Genomic DNA, 17306 nt, shown 5'->3' on the forward strand with positions numbered 1-17306 from the left:
TCTTCACTGTCTCCTTCTTCACTGTCTCCTTCTTCACTGTCTCCTTCTCCTTCTTCACTGTCTCCTTCTCCTTCTTCACTGTCTCCTTCTTCACTGTCTCCTTCTCCTTCTTCACTGTCTCCTTCTCCTTCTTCACTGTGTCCTTCTTCACTGTGTCCTTCTCCTTCTTCACTGTGTCCTTCTCCTTCTTCACTGTCTCCTTCTCCTTCTTCACTGTCTCCTTCTTCACTGTGTCCTTCTCCTTCTTCACTGTCTCCTTCTTCACTGTGTCCTTCTCCTTCTTCACTGTCTCCTTCTCCTTCTTCACTGTCTCCTTCTCCTTCTTCACTGTGTCCATCTTTACTGTCTTCTTCTTCTTCTTCACTGTCTCCTTCTCCTTCTTCACTGTCTCCTTCTCCTTCTTCACTGTGTCCTTCTTCACTGTCTCCTTCTCCTTCTTCACTGTCTCCTTCTTCACTGTCTCCTTCTTCACTGTGTCCTTCTCCTTCTTCACTGTCTCCTTCTTCACTGTGTCCTTCTCCTTCTTCACTGTGTCCTTCTCCTTCTTCACTGTCTCCTTCTTCACTGTATCCTTCTCCTTCTTCACTGTCTCCTTGTCCTTCTTCACTGTCTCCTTCTTCACTGTATCCTTCTCCTTCTTCACTGTCTCCTTCTCCTTCTTCACTGTCTCCTTCTTCACTGTGTCCTTCTTCACTGTGTCCTTCTCCTTCTTCACTGTGTCCTTCTCCTTCTTCACTGTCTCCTTCTCCTTCTTCACTGTCTCCTTCTCCTTCTTCACTGTGTCCATCTTTACTGTCTTCTTCTTCTTCTTCACTGTCTCCTTCTCCTTCTTCACTGTCTCCTTCTCCTTCTTCACTGTGTCCTTCTTCACTGTGTCCTTCTCCTTCTTCACTGTCTCCTTCTTCACTGTCTCCTTCTTCACTGTGTCCTTCTTCTTCACTGTCTCCTGCTCCTTCTCCTTCTTCACTGTGTCCTTCTTCACTGTCTCCTTCTCCTTCTTCACTGTCTCCTTCTCCTTCTTCACTGTGTCCTTCTTCACTGTCTCCTTCTCCTTCTTCACTGTCTCCTTCTCCTTCTTCACTGTGTCCTTCTTCACTGTCTCATTCTCCTTCTTCACTGTCTCCTTCTCCTTCTTCACTGTCTCCTTCTCCTTCTTCACTGCGTCCTTCTCCTTCTTCACTGTCTCCTTCTCCTTCTTCACTGTGTCCTTCTCCTTCTTCACTGTCTCCTTCTTCACTGTGTCCTTCTCCTTCTTCACTGTCTCCTTCTCCTTCTTCACTGCGTCCTTCTCCTTCTTCACTGTCTCCTTCTCCTTCTTCACTGCGTCCTTCTCCTTCTTCACTGTCTCCTTCTCCTTCTTCACTGTGTCCTTCTCCTTCTTCACTGTCTCCTTCTCCTTCTTCACTGTCTCCTTCTTCACTGTGTCCTTCTCCTTCTTCACTGTCTCCTTCTTCACTGTGTCCTTCTCCTTCTTCACTGTCTCCTTCTCCTTCTTCACTGTCTCCTTCTTCACTGTGTCCTTCTCCTTCTTCACTGTCTCCTTCTTCACTGTGTCCTTCTCCTTCTTCACTGTGTCCTTCTCCTTCTTCACTGTCTCCTTCTCCTTTTTCACTGTCTCCTGCTCCTTCTCCTTCTTCACTGTCTCCTTCTTCACTGTGTCCTTCTCCTTTTTCACTGTCTCTTTCTCCTCCTTCATCACTGTTTCCTTCTCCTCCTCCTTCTCCACTGTCTCCTTCTCCTTCATGTCTCCTTCTCCTTCTTCACTGTCTCCTTCTTACTGTCTCCTCCACTGTGCCCTTCTTCACTGTCTCATTCTCCTTCTTCACCGTCTTCTTCTCTGTCTGCGTCTCCTCCTTCTTCTCTGTCTCCTTCTCCACTGTCTCCTTCTCCTTCATGTCTCCTTCTCCTTCTTCACTGTCTCCTTCTTACTGTCTCCTCCTTCACTGTGCCCTTCTTCACTGTCTCCTTCTCCTTCTTCACTGTCTCCTTCTCCTCCTTCTTCACTGTCTCCTTCTCCTCCTTCTTCACTGTCTCCTTCTCCTCCTTCTTCACTGTGTCCTGCTCCTTCATCACTGTCTCCTTCTCCTCCTTCTTCACTGTCTCCTTCTCCTCCTTCTTCACTGTCTCCTCCTCCTCCTTCTCTGTGTCCTTCTCCTTCTTTTCTGTGTCCTCCTGCTCTTTTTCCTTGTTACACCGTGTCTCCTCATCCTCTCTCTCTCTCCTTCACTCTCATCTCTATCTCTTTCTCCGTCTCTTTCTCTGTTTCCTCTTTTTATGCCCTTTTCCTTCTCCTCTGTCCAACCCTTCTTCTCTGCTCACCTCTTTCTAATTTTTTCTTCTATTGCATTCCTTTTCTCTACCTCGATCTATTTCTCTGTCTCTGTCCCATCTTCAATATCCATGTTCTCTTCTCTTCCGTTCTTTCTGTTTCTTCTTCTCCTTTTGTTGCCGTCCTGTGTTCTCAGTCCTCCCTTTCTTACCTTCCTCCTCACACCGTGCTATGTTCTCCTTCTTACCTTCCTCCTCACACCGTTCTCCTTCTTACCTTCCTCCTCACACCGTGCTATGTTCTCCTTCTTACCTTCCTCCTCACACCGTGCTATGTTCTTCTTCTTTCCTTCCTCCTCACACCGTGCTATGTTCTCCTTCTTACCTTCCTCCTCACAACGTGCTATGTTCTCCTTCTTACCTTCCTCCTCACACTGTGCTATGTTCTCCTTCTTACCTTCCTCCTCACACTGTTCTCCTTCTTACCTTCCTCCTCACACCGTACTATGTTCTCCTTACCTTCCTCCTCACACCGTGCTATGTTCTCCTTACCTTCCTCCTCACACCGTGCTATGTTCTCCTTACCTTCCTCCTCACACCGTGCTATGTTCTCCTTACCTTCCTCCTCACACCGTGCTATGTTCTCCTTACCTTCCTCCTCACACCGTACTATGTTCTCCTTACCTTCCTCCTCACACCGTGCTATGTTCTCCTTCTTACCTTCCTCCTCACACCGTTCTCCTCCTTACCTTCCTCCTCACACCGTGCTATGTTCTCCTTACCTTCCTCCTCACACCGTGCTATGTTCTCCTTCTTACCTTCCTCCTCACACCGTTCTCCTCCTTACCTTCCTCCTCACACCGTGCTATGTTCTCCTTACCTTCCTCCTCACACCGCCCTTTTCGTAACGGTCAGAAATCAACGTTGCACTTGCTCCACTTTCTTCCTCTTCCTCTTCCTCGTTGTTGTTGTTGTTGTTGTTGTTGTTCTTCTTCTTCTTCTTCTTCTTCTTCTTCTTCTTCTTCTTCTTCTTCTTCTTCTTCTTCTTCTTCACCCTGAATTGTGTGAATGGCATCGTGACATCATACAGAACTGTTCACCAGATTCCTCCAGGTCTGTCGGTTATGTGTTAAAGCATGGTCTCTGCAAATGGTATCCCCGTCCATTCTGCAATGTTGTCAAGATAAAAAAAAAAGGAGAGAGAGAGAGAGAGAGGGAGAGAGAGAGAAATTGAAAACAAATAAGTGATAATTCATTCATTAACTAACCAACTTCCTTACTCGCAAAATAATTATATAGGCTACCAACTAACAAATTAGCTAACAACTAGCCTAATTAATTAACAATAATTAGCAACCATTCAATCGACTTACCTTCTTATCAACTAATTAACTAACTTGTCACCTAACTAATTGGAGTATAAGTCAGCGAATGTTCCGGAGATTCTTCGCTTTAAATTGGTCTTGGGGTAATGGTATCACTCTTTGTATGCCTTTGTTCAACAAAACTTTTACATGATATCAAATGTGTGTTCTTTACATACAATTGTTATTCATTTTCATATCATGGACTTCATGTCACAATACAGCGAAATCTTGCCATACGATATATGTTCATTATCAATAAATGAAAGATGACGACGATGATAACTTTGAGAGAAAATTATCATGACGACTTTGAGAGATGACGACGATGATGACGATAACGATGACTGTCAGTCACTAAAGGAGACGTGACGTTGCCATGTACCATGTTGGGCAGGGCGCTCCATGCCGAGGACAGACCCCGCACAGGGCAGCACGTGCAGGCCGGGGATGTTGAAGGGGCTGGGGATGGTGGGAGCGGTGTGCAGGAGCCACACTGACCTGGAAAAACAATACGTCAGTCTTCGTCAGGTGTGTTGTTGTCCAAGGCTGGCAGGCTGCCTGACTCCTGTCCCTGCCAGTGGCCGTTTGAAATCAACACACACACACGCACAGCCTCCTCCTCCCCCCCCCCCCCACACACACACGCACAGCCTCCTCCTCCCCCCCCCCCCACACACACGCACAGCCTCCTCCTCCCCCCCCCCCACACACACAACATAGTGGGAGAGAGAGAGGGGGGGGAGGGGAAGGGATATATATTTCATAATGATAACACTCGTTAAATTGTGAGCATGCATATAGAATTATGTATGTGTTCCCTGTCTTTTTGTTTACCCCTATGGTCTTATTCATCAATTCATAATCACTTGAATTTTCATTGGTCTCTTTACATTTACATGGCTGGATACAAAGAAGCATGTGTGCCTCTGCTTATTGCCGTCTTTCATTGCATGGAGAGAGAGAGAGAGATCTGACAATGACAATGATTTTATTGTACATATACAGCACTGAAACCAGCACCAACAGCAACATTACAGACCGAGATACACACACACACACCTCCTCACCCCCCTCACCTCACCCCACCCCCCTCACCTCACCCCATCACCCTCACTCCCTCACCTCACCCCCTCACCTCACCCCCTCACCTCACCCCACCCCCTCACCTCACCCCCTCACTTCACCCCCTCACCTGACCCCACCCCCTCACCTCACCCCACCCCCTCACCTCACCCCACCCCCTCACCCCAACCCCTCACCCCACCCCCTCACCTCACCCCCCTCACCTCACCTCACCCCACCCCCTCACCCCACCCCCTCACCCCACCCCCTCACCTCACCCCCCCTCACCGTCACCCCACCCCTTCACCTCACCCCCCTCACCTCACCTCACCCCCTCACCTCACCCCACCTCCTCACCTCACCCCACCCCCCTCACCTCACCCCATCACCCTCACTCACTCACCTCACCCCCTCACCTCACCCCCTCACCTCACCCCACCCCCTCACCTCACCCCCTCACTTCACCCCCTCACCTGACCCCACCCCCTCACCTCACCCCACCCCCCTCACCCCAACCCCTCACCCCACCCCCTCACCTCACCCCCCTCACCTCACCTCACCCCACCCCCTCACCCCACCCCCTCACCCCACCCCCTCACCTCACCCCCCTCACCTCACCTCACCCCCTCACCTCACCGTCACCCCCCTCACCTCACCCCACCCCCTCACCCCACCCCCTCACCTCACCCCCCTCACCTCACCCCCTCACCTCACCTCACCCCCCTCACCTCACCTCACCCCCTCACCTCACCTCACACCCCTCACCTCACCCCACCCCCTCACCCCACCCCCTCACCTCACCCCCCTCACCTCACCTCACCCCCTCACCTCACCTCACCCCCCTCACCTCACCCCACCCCCTCACCCCACCCCCTCACCTCACCCCCCTCACCTCACCTCACCCCCCCTCACCTCACCCCCCTCACCTCACCCCCCTCACCTCACCTCACCCCCCTCACCTCACCTCACCCCCCTCACCTCACCCCCTCACCTCACCCCCCTCACCTCACCTCACCCCCTCACCTCACCTCACCCCCCTCACCTCACCTCACCCCCTCACCTCACCTCAGCCCCCTCACCTCACCCCACCCCCTCACCCCACCCCCTCACCTCACCCCCCTCACCTCACCTCACCCCCCTCACCTCACCTCACCCCCCTCACCTCACCTCACCCCCACCTCACCCCCTCACCCCACCCCCTCACCTCACCCCCTCACCTCACCCCCCTCACCTCACCTCACCCCCCTCACCTCACCCCCTCACCCCACCCCCTCACCTCACCCCACCCCCTCACCTCACCCCACCACCTCACCTCACCCCCCTCACCTCACCCCCTCACCCCGTGTGTTGCAGGTTGTAGGGAGTGACCATCAGGAGAAGAGGAGGCGGGTGATGGAGGAGGGGGTGAGGGCCCGGGTGGGGGGGAGGGTGGAGCTGGAGCAGCAGCTGCTGGACACACTGGCACGTCGCTTTCCGCCCGGAGGCACCGGTAGGTACCCGTTGTCCGTCACGTCAAGTCAAGTCGAGTCGAGTTAAAATGATCTTTATTGAAGGTAAAAGAATAAGCTTATACAGCTTTTTTACATCCTGCCCTCAGAAAAAGAAAGAGAAGAAATTTTTTTTTTAAATAAAAAAAGGAAGAAATGGGGGAAGTGGGGGTCTGGAAAGGATAATATGGAAATAAACAATTACAAGAAACACACAAAAAATCTACCGGGAACAACAACAGAAATACTACAAGTGTAAATAGCAATAAATTTATATAAGATACTGACACGATTACAACATGCAGTGCGACGTTCTTACATCATTAACTTAATTCATCATGAAATGAGATCTGTAAACCATTAACGGACATATGTCCGTTGCAAATTGATTCATCTTATGAGGAAAAATTAAAGAATCAAAGTCTCTCTCTCTCTCTCTCTCTCTCTCTCTCTCTCTCTCTCTCGCTCTCGCTCTTAAGTCAGCGAAAGTTATTCCATTACCGAAGTCAAAAGACACGTCTGATCTGAACAACTTTAGACCTATTTCGCTTCTGTCAGTATTGTCGAAACCACTCGAAAGACATGTTCATAAACATCTTATGCAATATCTGGAAAAACATAATCTTTTCCATCCTTTGCAGTCAGGTTTCCGACATCGTCACTCATGTCAAACAGCGTTAGTCCAACTGTGTGATTCATGGTTGTCTGGCATCAACCGCAGTGAAATCGTAGGCGCTGTTTTTCTTGACTTACAGAAAGCTTTTGATCTCGTTGACCACGAAATATTACTCACAAAATTGTCATTGTATCTCAGAGACCCCTCTACGCTGTCCTTTTTCGAATCATTCCTTACCGACAGAACACAACATGTGTTCACCAATGGTAGATTCTCTTCTACGGGAGCAATAAAAAGTGGAGTTCCTCAAGGATCAGTTTTAGGGCCGCTTCTATTCTGCATATTTATCAATGATCTTCCTTTGTCTTTATCAGACTCCAGAATCTCGTGTGACCTTTTTGCAGATGACACTTCCCTTCATTCCAGTGCTGTCAGCGTTGCCTCAGTTCAGAATTCTCTTCAAACGGGCTTAAATGATGTTTCTAAATGGTGCAAATCCAACTGTATGACACTTCATCCCCAAAAAACAAAGAGTATGATTATCACGTCAAGACAAAAGCACCAAGAAAATCCCCTTGTTCTCACCCTGAATGTCGATGATACCTCCATAGATCAAGTTCGCGAGCACCGCGTCTTGGGAGTCATAATTGATGAAGAACTGAAATGGCAAGCTCACATTGATTCTGTCTGTAAAAGGTTGGCACGCAGTCTGTTCTTACTCAATCAGCTCAGACCTTACATAAACAGTGAAGCTCGCAAAATGTTCTTCCACGCTCACTGTCTTTCTCACGTCAACTATGCATCTGTTGTCTGGAGCTGTGCTGCAGATGTTCATCTTAAGAAACTAAATTCTCTCCACAAGAGAGCAGCCAGATTAATTCTACCAGATCACTCACTGTCAACGTTAGAAAAGCAAGCCAGATTAAATATCCTTCCACTTCAAAACCAGCTAGAATTCAACAAAGCATTACTCATGTACAAAACACACAATAACTTGGCACCGCAATATCTCCAACACCTGCTCACACGAGCTTCATGCCGATACGGCTCTAATAAATACATTTTGCCACGTACCCGAATTGATTTGTTCAAAACTAGTTTTGCATTTTCGGGTGCATCCCTGTGGAACTCCCTTCCTTTGCACATACAAACGGGCAGTTCTCTTCCTATTTTCAAATCAAGTCTACATAAACATCTTCACCCCTTCCAACAGTAAATAACTCTGATCTTTACATTACTGTACACAGTAACAAAGGGGTCAGTTATGTCTTATTTTTTTTGTATCAGTCATTTATGCTGTTGTTGTTCCTCCCTTGCTTTCTCATTTCATCGTGTTTTGTTTTGCTCTCTCTCTCTCTCTCTCTCTCTCTCTCTCTCTCTCTCTCTCTCTCTCTCTCCCTCTCTCTCTCTCTCTCTCTCTTTTTTTTTTTTTTTTTTTTTTCTCTCGTTCTGTTTCTTATGCATGCATAATCTATTCATTTCGTTCTATCATTATCGTGACAAGTGTTCAAGTAATATTGGTGATGGTGGTAGTCACTGTAGTATGCTGCACTTGCCACACATAGATTTCAGAGACAGTAACAATACTGTACCTTATCTATCTATCTCTCTGTGACTCACTGTCCTATCCATCTGTGAATCTTAGTGTATGGGGGAGTGAGGGGGTGCTGTCAGTGTGTGTGCGCGCGTGTGTGTGTATGTATGTGTGTGCGCTCGCACGCGAGCGTCAGTGTGTGTATGCATGTGTGTGCACGGATGTGGGTGTGTGTGGAGGGCCGGGGGGTGTTTTCTTCATTATGTATACAGTTCTGCATGAAAACCTTTTCCTTTCATTTATGTGTGTGCTATTTGTAATAGATGTAGATTAGCAAGGACAGATTGGAAGAATAGGCAATGCCTAAAATCTTAATCCTTGAATAAAAACGTTTTGAGTTCTGAGTTCTGAGTTCTCTCTCTCTCTCTCTCTCTCTCTCTCTCTCTCTCTCTCTCTGCCTGTCTGTCTGTCTGTTTGTGTGTATGTGTGTGTGTGTGTGTGTGTCTGTCTGTCTGTCTGTCTCTCTCTCTCTCTGTGTCTCTGTCTCTCTGCCTGCCAGTCTCTGTGTGTGTGTGTGTGTGTGTGTGTGTGTGTGTGTGTGTGTGTGTGTCTGTCTGTCTGTCTGTCTGTCTGTCTGTCTCTCTCTCTGCTCTGCGTGTGTGCGTGCGTGCGTGCGTGTGTGTGTGTGTGTGTGTGTGTGTGTGTGTGTGTGTGTGCAGAAAGACAGGAAAGGGTAAAATAACAAAAGGCCAGGACATGTTTGCGTGAGTGGTGTTTGGAAGCATTAAGTGTTAAGAAATGTCCTACATGAAGCGATATCGTGACGTATTCTTGGTGGGGGTTTTTCAGAAGCACTAAGTGTTAAGAAATGCCCTGCATGAAGCTTTTCTTTCTTTCTTTCTTTCTTTTGCGTTCGACAGCTACGCAGTCAGGGTCGAAGTCTGAGGGATGCCACAAACTCGGACGTCCGGCGAAGATCGGCTACCGTCCCCCAGAGCTTGGTGTTGACGTCAGCACCCCCAGGCCAGGACTGCTGCCGCATCTTCTCATACAGGGGGCAGTCTTGGAGAATATGGGATGGGGTCTGGTCAGCCTGGCCGCAATCACATAAGGATGTGGCTGCCACTCCAATCCTCTTCAGGTGTGCTCGGAGGCCGCAGTGTCCTGTGCGAAGGCGGTAAATGGTAGTCTGGCGTCTCCTCTCCAGTGTCCTGATGGGATCCTGGTGTGCCTGGTAGCCTCCGTTCAGGGTGACCCAGCCTCTTCGGAATCTGCTGTGGAGGAGAGTTTTCGCTTCCTCATACGTGGCAGGAATGGTTGGCTGTGTGAGCTGGCTTCCTTCCCTAGCAAGGGGGTCTGCACGCTCGTTGCCTGGGAGGCCTACATGTGCAGGCACCCACTGGAGGATCGTTGGGGCTGTTTGGGTAAGGGTTGCGAGGGAGGCCTTAAGGGACTGGATCAGTGGACCAGGATCAGGGGAGTCAAGGGCCTGGAGTGTGGACATGGAGTCAGTGAAGATGGGGATACTGCAAAGGGGCTTCCCACAGGAGGAGAGGAATTCTGCTGCTGTTTTAATGGCCAGGACTTCAGCTCTGAAATTGGAACAGAGTTTTCCTCCAGGGAGTGCGATGCTGCTGTGCTCTCCATCGGGAAATCTGATGTAGACACCACTGCCTCCGTTGTGTGTGGCTTTCTCCGCTGATCCGTCCGTGTATACATGGGTCCAGGAGCTGGCTGGGTAGGACTCCTCTATCATGGCCAGAGTCAGGATCTTGAGAGTAGCTGGTTCCTGGTATTTGGTGGTGATGCCAGGAACTCTGAGGCTTATGGTGGCCTCTATCTCTTGGTCGAGCCTCCAGTCAGGCAAGGCAAGGTCAGTGCAAGACTCCCCTTTTGCCGCCAGAACATCGCTGTGCTGTGCTCTGAGTGCTTTATACTGGTGGTTGAGGCTCTGACGTTTGAGACGGTTCTTGGTGGGCTGCTCCAGTCTGTGGTGTAGGTGGTGTGAGGGCAGTCTTCTGAGCTTCTCTCCCTGCATCAGGACTTTCAGGTCGCGTCTTCTCTCCAGGGGCTCACCGTTAGCAGTTTTCTCCATGTCATGGATCGGCGTGGACCTCATGGTTCCAAGTATGAGGCGTAGTCCCGTATTTTGGACTTTGTCGAGCCGGCTCTTGTTGGTCTTGGAGGCTGTGCCCCACGAGGTTGAGGCGTACTCCATGGTGGGTCTGACCGCTCCCATGTAGACCCTGGCGAGAAGCCTGCTGTCTGCTCCCCAAGTCGTCCCGGCCAGCTTCTTCAGCAGGGCTAGCTTGCGGATGCCTCTCCTCTCCATCTCCTCAACCTGGGGCCTCCAGGTCAGGCGGGTGTCCAGCTTGACGCCAAGGAATGTTGGTGTATCCGTCTGGGGCAAGATCTGTCCCTGGAGCTTCAGCTTGACTTGCTCGTTGGCGGTGGAGAGAGAGAAGAGTGTTGCGTTGGTTTTTGTGGTGTTGAGCTCAAGACCCCAGTCTTCTGTCCATGTAGCGATATTGCTGACGACTTCCTGAAGCCGGTAGGAGGCCGTGCTGGTGTGTTCAGCGGATGTCCATACTGCCAGGTCGTCTGCGTGCAGACTGTTGGAGACGTGCTTCGTGATATTGTCTCTGATGTCGTTGATATACAACAGAAACAATGTTGGGGAAAGCACTCCTCCCTGGGGGACAGCCTCACGTAGCTTGACCTTTCTGCTGTGGAAGCAGTCTAGTTTGACCCTTGCGGTCCTGCCGAAGAGGTAGTGCTGGATCCACATGTACATCTTGCTACGTACGCCGGCTTGCAGAAGTTTCAGGATGAGGCCCTCCTTCCACACTTTGTCAAACGCTCTCGACAGGTCAAAAAACACGGCCAGTTTCTTCTTCTCCTGAAAAGAGTTTTCAATGTCCTGGACAAGGAGGGCTAGTTGATCTTCTGTGTTGCGGAATTTTCTGTAGCCGGTCTGGGTAGGTGAAAGAATGTGCTGTGTTTCCAGGAGGAAGGTGAGGCGGCGGTTGACCATCCTTTCCAGCAGCTTGCCGACACAGCTCAGAAGGCTGATTGGTCTGTAGCTGTGGGGGTCCTTCTTATTCTTTCCCTTCTTTGGGATCGGGATGATCTCTGCCTCTTTCTAGATGGAAGGTACAACTCCTGCTGTCCAGCTGTAGTTGAAGATCTGAAGCAGCACTGTTCTGGATGCTGGTCCCAGGTGCTTCAGCATGTCGCCAGTGACACCATCAGGCCCCGGAGCTTTCTTGGGCTTCAGCTTGCGAATGCCTTGTTTCAGCTCCTTCGTGGTGAATGGTTCGCTGGTACAGCTGTCATCTATGCCATGTGGGTCTGATGTCATAAGTTTCGTGGTTTCCTCTCGTACCTGCTTGATGCGCTGTCTGGACATGTGGATCGTACTCTCCTCTCGGTATAGTTCCGCAGAGGTGTTGGCTGCGGCCTTTTCTGTTTTCAGCTGGTTGTCCTGCTCGATGACGGTTTTGCCTCTGCTGGGGTTGTCATCGTTCAGTTTCTTTGTCAGCTTCCAAAGCCCCTGCATGTCTGTCTCCATGTTCAGGGAGGATGTCTTGTCTTGCCAGCTCTTGCGTGTTGCTTGCAGCTTTTCCTTTATGAACGCAGTTTTCGCTCTGTTGTGTCTCTACATTTTCGTCAGTGGGGGAGCTCTCCATCGTGTCCCTGGCTTCACTGAGGGTCTTGTGCAGGGTGTCGAGCTCAGGTGTCCACTAGGGACGGTAGTTCATGCGTTTGCCTCGTGGAATAGCTGCGTGCGCCGCGTCTAATACTGCCTTATTAAAATTATTGGCATTTTCGTTGATGTCTTGGTGCGACAGTGTCAGCGCAGAAGTCCTCTTGTCTGCCTCGTACTTGAAAAGGTCCCAGTTTGCCTTCTTGTAATTCCAGCTTGCTGGGAGCCTGGTGGGATGGGTTTCAAACTGTCTCTGTACTGTAATGATCACTGGCCTGTGGTCGCTGCCTCCAAGCTGTGGCGACACCTCCCTTTGGGCAATGCTATGGATGTCGTCTGTCGCGAAGGCCAGGTCAGGAGTGCTTGTGGTCCTCCATGCTCGTGAGTAGCACGTAGGTGGATCTTTTGGACTGTTGATGAGGATTAGCTGGTTACTGATTGCCCAGTTTTCCACATCTTCTCCCTTCTTGTTGAGATCTTGGTAGCCCCAGCTGGGTGAGTGGCTGTTAAAGTCTCCTGTGATGATCCAGCTGTGGGAGTCAACGAGGTTAGAGTCAAGCTGTATTTGGTTTGTAGGTGAGTAGACATTGAGGACTGTCACTGACGTGCCTGGCAACACCAACTTGACTCCCAGAAATTCTGTGTCGAGATCAGCTTGACCAGAACTCTGGTTCTCTGCCACTGGGATGTTGTTTCTTACCAGGGTGTTGAGGCCTCCCTTTGGTCTGTGCTTTCAGTCTTGTCTGAACAACTCGTAACCTCTTATGAAAAAGCGGTGAGTGTTCTTGAGGTGAGTCTCTTGGATGCAACATACATCGATCGCATTATCACGCAGAAACCGCTGGAGCTCAACCTTCTTGCGCTGTACTCCTTCCGCATTCCAGTGGACGATACGAAGTGCTGCTTGCCCATGTGCTCCAATCTGTTCTCCCCAAAGAGTCTGGGAAGCATGGTGTCCGTGGTCGGTAGTAGTGGATGGGCCCCTTTGAGGCTGAGGGCCCGGCACCGTCTCCCCCCGGCCATGGTCCAGGAAGACGACACCACATCGGTCTAACGTTGTCTGCGTAGCCATGTGGCGTAGAGTGCGTGCACAGCCGGTTTTGACTAGATCACGCCCCTTAGAGAGGCCACTGTGGCGCCGTCTTCGGTGATCTTCAGTTCTGGTAACGGTTTACAGTTGGCCGGGTTTTCTCTTGGGAGTTTTCCTTCTCTTGGAAGGAGTCCTACATGAAGCGATATCGTAACGTATTCTTGGTGGGGTTTTTTTCAGAAGCACTAAGTGTTAAGAAATGTCCTACATGAAGCGATATCGTAACGTATTCTTGGTGGGGGTTTTTTCAGAAGCACTAAGTGTTAAGAAATGTCCTACATGAAGCGATATCATGACGTATTCTTGGTGGGGTTTTTTTCAGAAGCACTAAGTGTTAAGAAATGTCCTACATGAAGCGATATCGTAACGTATTCTTGGTGGGTTTTTTTCAGAAGCACTAAGTGTTAAGAAATGTCCTACATGAAGCGATATCATGACGTATTCTTGGTGGGGTTTTTTCAGAAGCACTAAGTGTTAAGAAATGTCCTACATGAAGCGATATCGTAACGTATTCTTGGTGGGTTTTTTTTCAGAAGCACTAAGTGTTAAGAAATGTCCTACATGAAGCGATATCATGACGTATTCTTGGTGGGGTTTTTTCAGAAGCACTAAGTGTTAAGAAATGTCCTACATGAAGCGATATCGTAACGTATTCTTGGTGTGTGTGTTTTTTTCAGAAGCCAAAGACGGACCAGAAACTGAGCGTGCCCACAAGGACTCTGGAGACATCGCCGCTGCTGAAGCAGACACAGACCAGGCCACCACCCCGGCCCAGCCCCCACTGAGCCAGCCCACAGGTCCTCCACACACCCTCTCCCCACCCAACCACTCACCCCCCGCATCAAATCAGGCCTCTGTGCCCCCACGGGACCCGGAAGGGGGGCAGGGCGGTGACCTGATGATGGGGAGCAGGGAACAGGGCAGCCCCGGGGGCACGTGCGGCCTGGTGGGACCCCCCACCACCACCACCAGTCCACCCCGCCACTCACCAGACCCCCCCTCCTCCTCCAACGCTCTCCCTCAAGACCGTCACCTGGCGGAAATGTTCATCGGCCATCCCAAAGACGGTCACTTCATCGCCGACACCTCCTGGGTTCGGCCCAAGGACTACCACCCCGTGGAGCTGCCTAAGGGCCGACTGAAGGACTTCAGCCCTGTGGACGGCCCCAGGGACCGCCCCGAGGACATCGTGCTGACGGTGGAGAAGAAGCCCCTGTCGTGGCGCAGCGCCGAGAAGGCCGCCAAGAAGGAGCCCGAACTGGAGCGAGGCTTCGACGTGATCCGCCGCGTGAACCAGCACTACCCGGACCCCAAGCCGGACACCGAGCCCCGCACGGAGACCTCCCGTCGTCTGGACCCGCCCCCCCGTGTGGCCTCGCCCCTGGAAGTGCGCTCCACGCCGACCTCACGGCAGACGGGCAGGTGGTCCGTGCACCGCGGCAAGGCGGGGCTGACGCCGGAGGTCACCAAGCGGCGTGACGTGGTGCCCATGAACGCCAAGCCCCCCAGCCCCACCTTCCAGCCGACGGGGCTGGGAACCGTCAACGACCGCAAGGCCGCCCTCTGGAAGCCCCTCGTCTCTCGCCTCGGGCACGACCCTTTCGCTGAACTCCCGGAAGGGGGCGAGGGGGAGGAGGAAGGGGAGGAGGAAGTGGAGGGCCGGAGCACGGTGACCCACACGTCGTCCAAGGTCATCCTCAGCGTGGTGCTGCCGCGCACGGTGAAGTCACGTGAGGGCCGGCTGTGCGGAAGACAGGGACCCAGTCCCCGGCAGCAGTCCGCTCACTTCTGGCTCTCCTCCGCCCCTCCCCCTCCCCCTCCCCCCTCAGCCCCCACCGACACCCACAACGAGGCTTTGGACGACGACGGTGACCAGTGGGGGGTTCAAGGTGAGGAAGGCGGTGGCCGTGCGGTCCATCCCCGTGCCTGGGATCTGTCTGATGCCGCCTCCACCCGGGAAAAACACTCTCCTCCGGACAGAAAACAACGGGACGCTGGTATCGCAGACGCCACAGACAGTCCTAGGAGCACCAGCCCACGAGTATACAGCACGACCAGCAAGTCCCCTGTAGCAGCAGACGAACAGCATGAGATCACACCGCGCGTGTTGGTGGCGGCGGTGCCTCCTCTGGATCTAGAGCCGCGCAGGGTTACGACGACGGCGGCAGCGGCGGCGGAGTCGACGACGTTCCAGACCCCGGTCCCCGGAGGAGTGCCGCTCAGCCCCCAGAGCCCCTCCTCCTGCCATCACGCCGCATACTGCGCTCTCCTGGGGCCTCAGCTGTGTCCGGACTGCGAGTCGGTCAGGTTCCGCCGGCAGTCCTTGGCCCGCCACGACCTGCTGTACCCCCGCATCGACGTCTTCCCCAGGTACATGGTGGCCTCCCAGAAGCTGCAGGCCGCCATGGGGGGAGGCCGCCCCTCCCAGCTCCTCCTGCCCAGGCTGAACGGCCCCGGCCCCAGCGGCCCCCATTGGCCCTACACGTCGGACAGCGGGCTGAGGGACGTGGTCACTCCGCTGGACCTGTGCCGGAGGATCGCCCAGAAGAGTCACGCCGCAGGACTGTCCATGGGCCAGTAGTAGTGCTGACTGACTCACCGCCACCACTGCCACGGCCAGGACGCCAGTGTTGTTTAAGACGCGCGCGCGCACGCACGCACGCACGCACGCACGCACGCACACACACACACACACACACACACACACACACATTAAGAAGAAAAATGAGGACCAACTCCGGCAAAACATATGAAGATGAAGTCTGCTTCGTCTGCTCGTTCGTCGTGTCGAAAGTCCCAGATGAACGCTGAACAGTTCTAGTTCACTCCAAGGCATGCAGGTCATCATTCACTTTCTTTGTTGTCTTTTCCTCGTTACGTTGTTTGGCCAACATGGAGATACTCAAACATGACTGTGCTGGTGCTAACTTTGTCGGCGTGTCATTTTCTCTGACATTGCACTGTTCTTTTCCTGTTGGGTTTTTCCACATTCAACTTAATTAAACAAGCAATTTTTTTTAAAGAAAAAAGGGGAATAAAAGAAAAACCGAAACACTACAAGTGGAAGACATCCCTGCAGTCTGTGGCACAATACGTGGATGTGTACTTATCTCCATGGGGAGTCTTTTCCATGGGGGGTCTTTTCTGGAATGCACCGTGAACTGGATTGGTCCTTCCCTCACTCCTTCCTCCTAACACGCTCGTGTGCACTTTCGTTTTCGCTGAGCCAAGGGTTGTGTGCTTGGAGGCAGCTGGACGCAAGGAGCTCTCTCTGTGTGTGTGTGTGTGTGTGTGTGTGTGTGTGTGTGTGTGTGTGTGTGTGTGTGTGTGTGTGTAATGTAAAGCAAAATGTGAACAAGGCTATGTAATGTCATGTGTAAACAAGTCTGTGTACTGTAAAGTGTGAGAAAAAAGAAAAGAAAAGAATGAACGTAGTGATTTGACTTGATGTCAGCAGCTGTTGGACCTTTCTCACAGCTTCTGTCTTTGGCTCTCTGGATGGCCCTGCATGCCCTTCACTCATCCCACCACTCTCTTGTACACTTTCGTTTTCGCTGGGCCAAGGGCTGTGCGCTTTGGGGAGGAAGGTGGACGCTGGAAGATCTCTCTCTCTCTCTCTCTCTCTCTCTCTCTCTCTCTCTCTCTGTGTCTTATGAATCCTTGAACATAAAAAAATGTTCTGAGTTCTGAGCTCTCTCTCTCTCCCTCTCTCCCTCTCTCTCTGTCTCTCTGTCTCTCCCTCACTATTTGGGTTTAACAGTGAACATGGATAAAACTAACATTATTGTATTTAGAATGGGTGGACATCTGTCAGTGCACGAAAAATGGCTTTATGGAAATGAGGATGTTAAAGTTATAAATTCATATAAATATTTGGGAATGATATTCTCAACAAAATTAAGCTTAAATTATGCTTGGGAAGAATCTTGCAGGAAAGCAAAGAAAGGTGTTATTGAAATATTGAATTCATTAAAAAAGCTTAAGTCTATTGATTACTGTTTGTTTTGGAAAATGTTCGATACACAGATTGAACCTATACTTACATATGCAGCCGAAGTTTGGGGACTAAAGGTAAATTCACAGATGGAAAAAGTACATACTTATGCAATTAAACGTTTTTTAAATGTGCCAATTCATTCATCCAACACAATGTTATATGGGGAAACGGGCAGATAT

The 17306-nt window shown here is 51.2% G+C and overlaps 1 protein-coding gene across 2 annotated transcripts in view; it reads left to right on the forward strand.

Annotated features, from left to right (window-relative positions):
- The window catches only part of LOC143282631 (uncharacterized), a 22959-nt gene extending 5906 nt beyond the window's left edge, over positions 1-17053 (forward strand). For both annotated transcript variants that reach the window (XM_076588277.1, XM_076588276.1), the window contains exons 2-4: positions 4030-4163; positions 6051-6186; positions 13808-17053. In XM_076588277.1, the coding sequence (XP_076444392.1) occupies positions 4038-4163; positions 6051-6186; positions 13808-15711 (2166 nt within the window). In that variant the 5' untranslated portion in view covers positions 4030-4037 and the 3' untranslated portion in view covers positions 15712-17053. The remainder of the gene's footprint in view (positions 1-4029; positions 4164-6050; positions 6187-13807) is intronic.
- The last annotated feature ends 253 nt before the right edge of the window (positions 17054-17306 follow it).

This window comes from Babylonia areolata, chromosome 6 (assembly GCF_041734735.1).
Source record: "Babylonia areolata isolate BAREFJ2019XMU chromosome 6, ASM4173473v1, whole genome shotgun sequence".
Taxonomy (NCBI): Eukaryota; Metazoa; Mollusca; class Gastropoda; order Neogastropoda; family Buccinidae; genus Babylonia; species Babylonia areolata.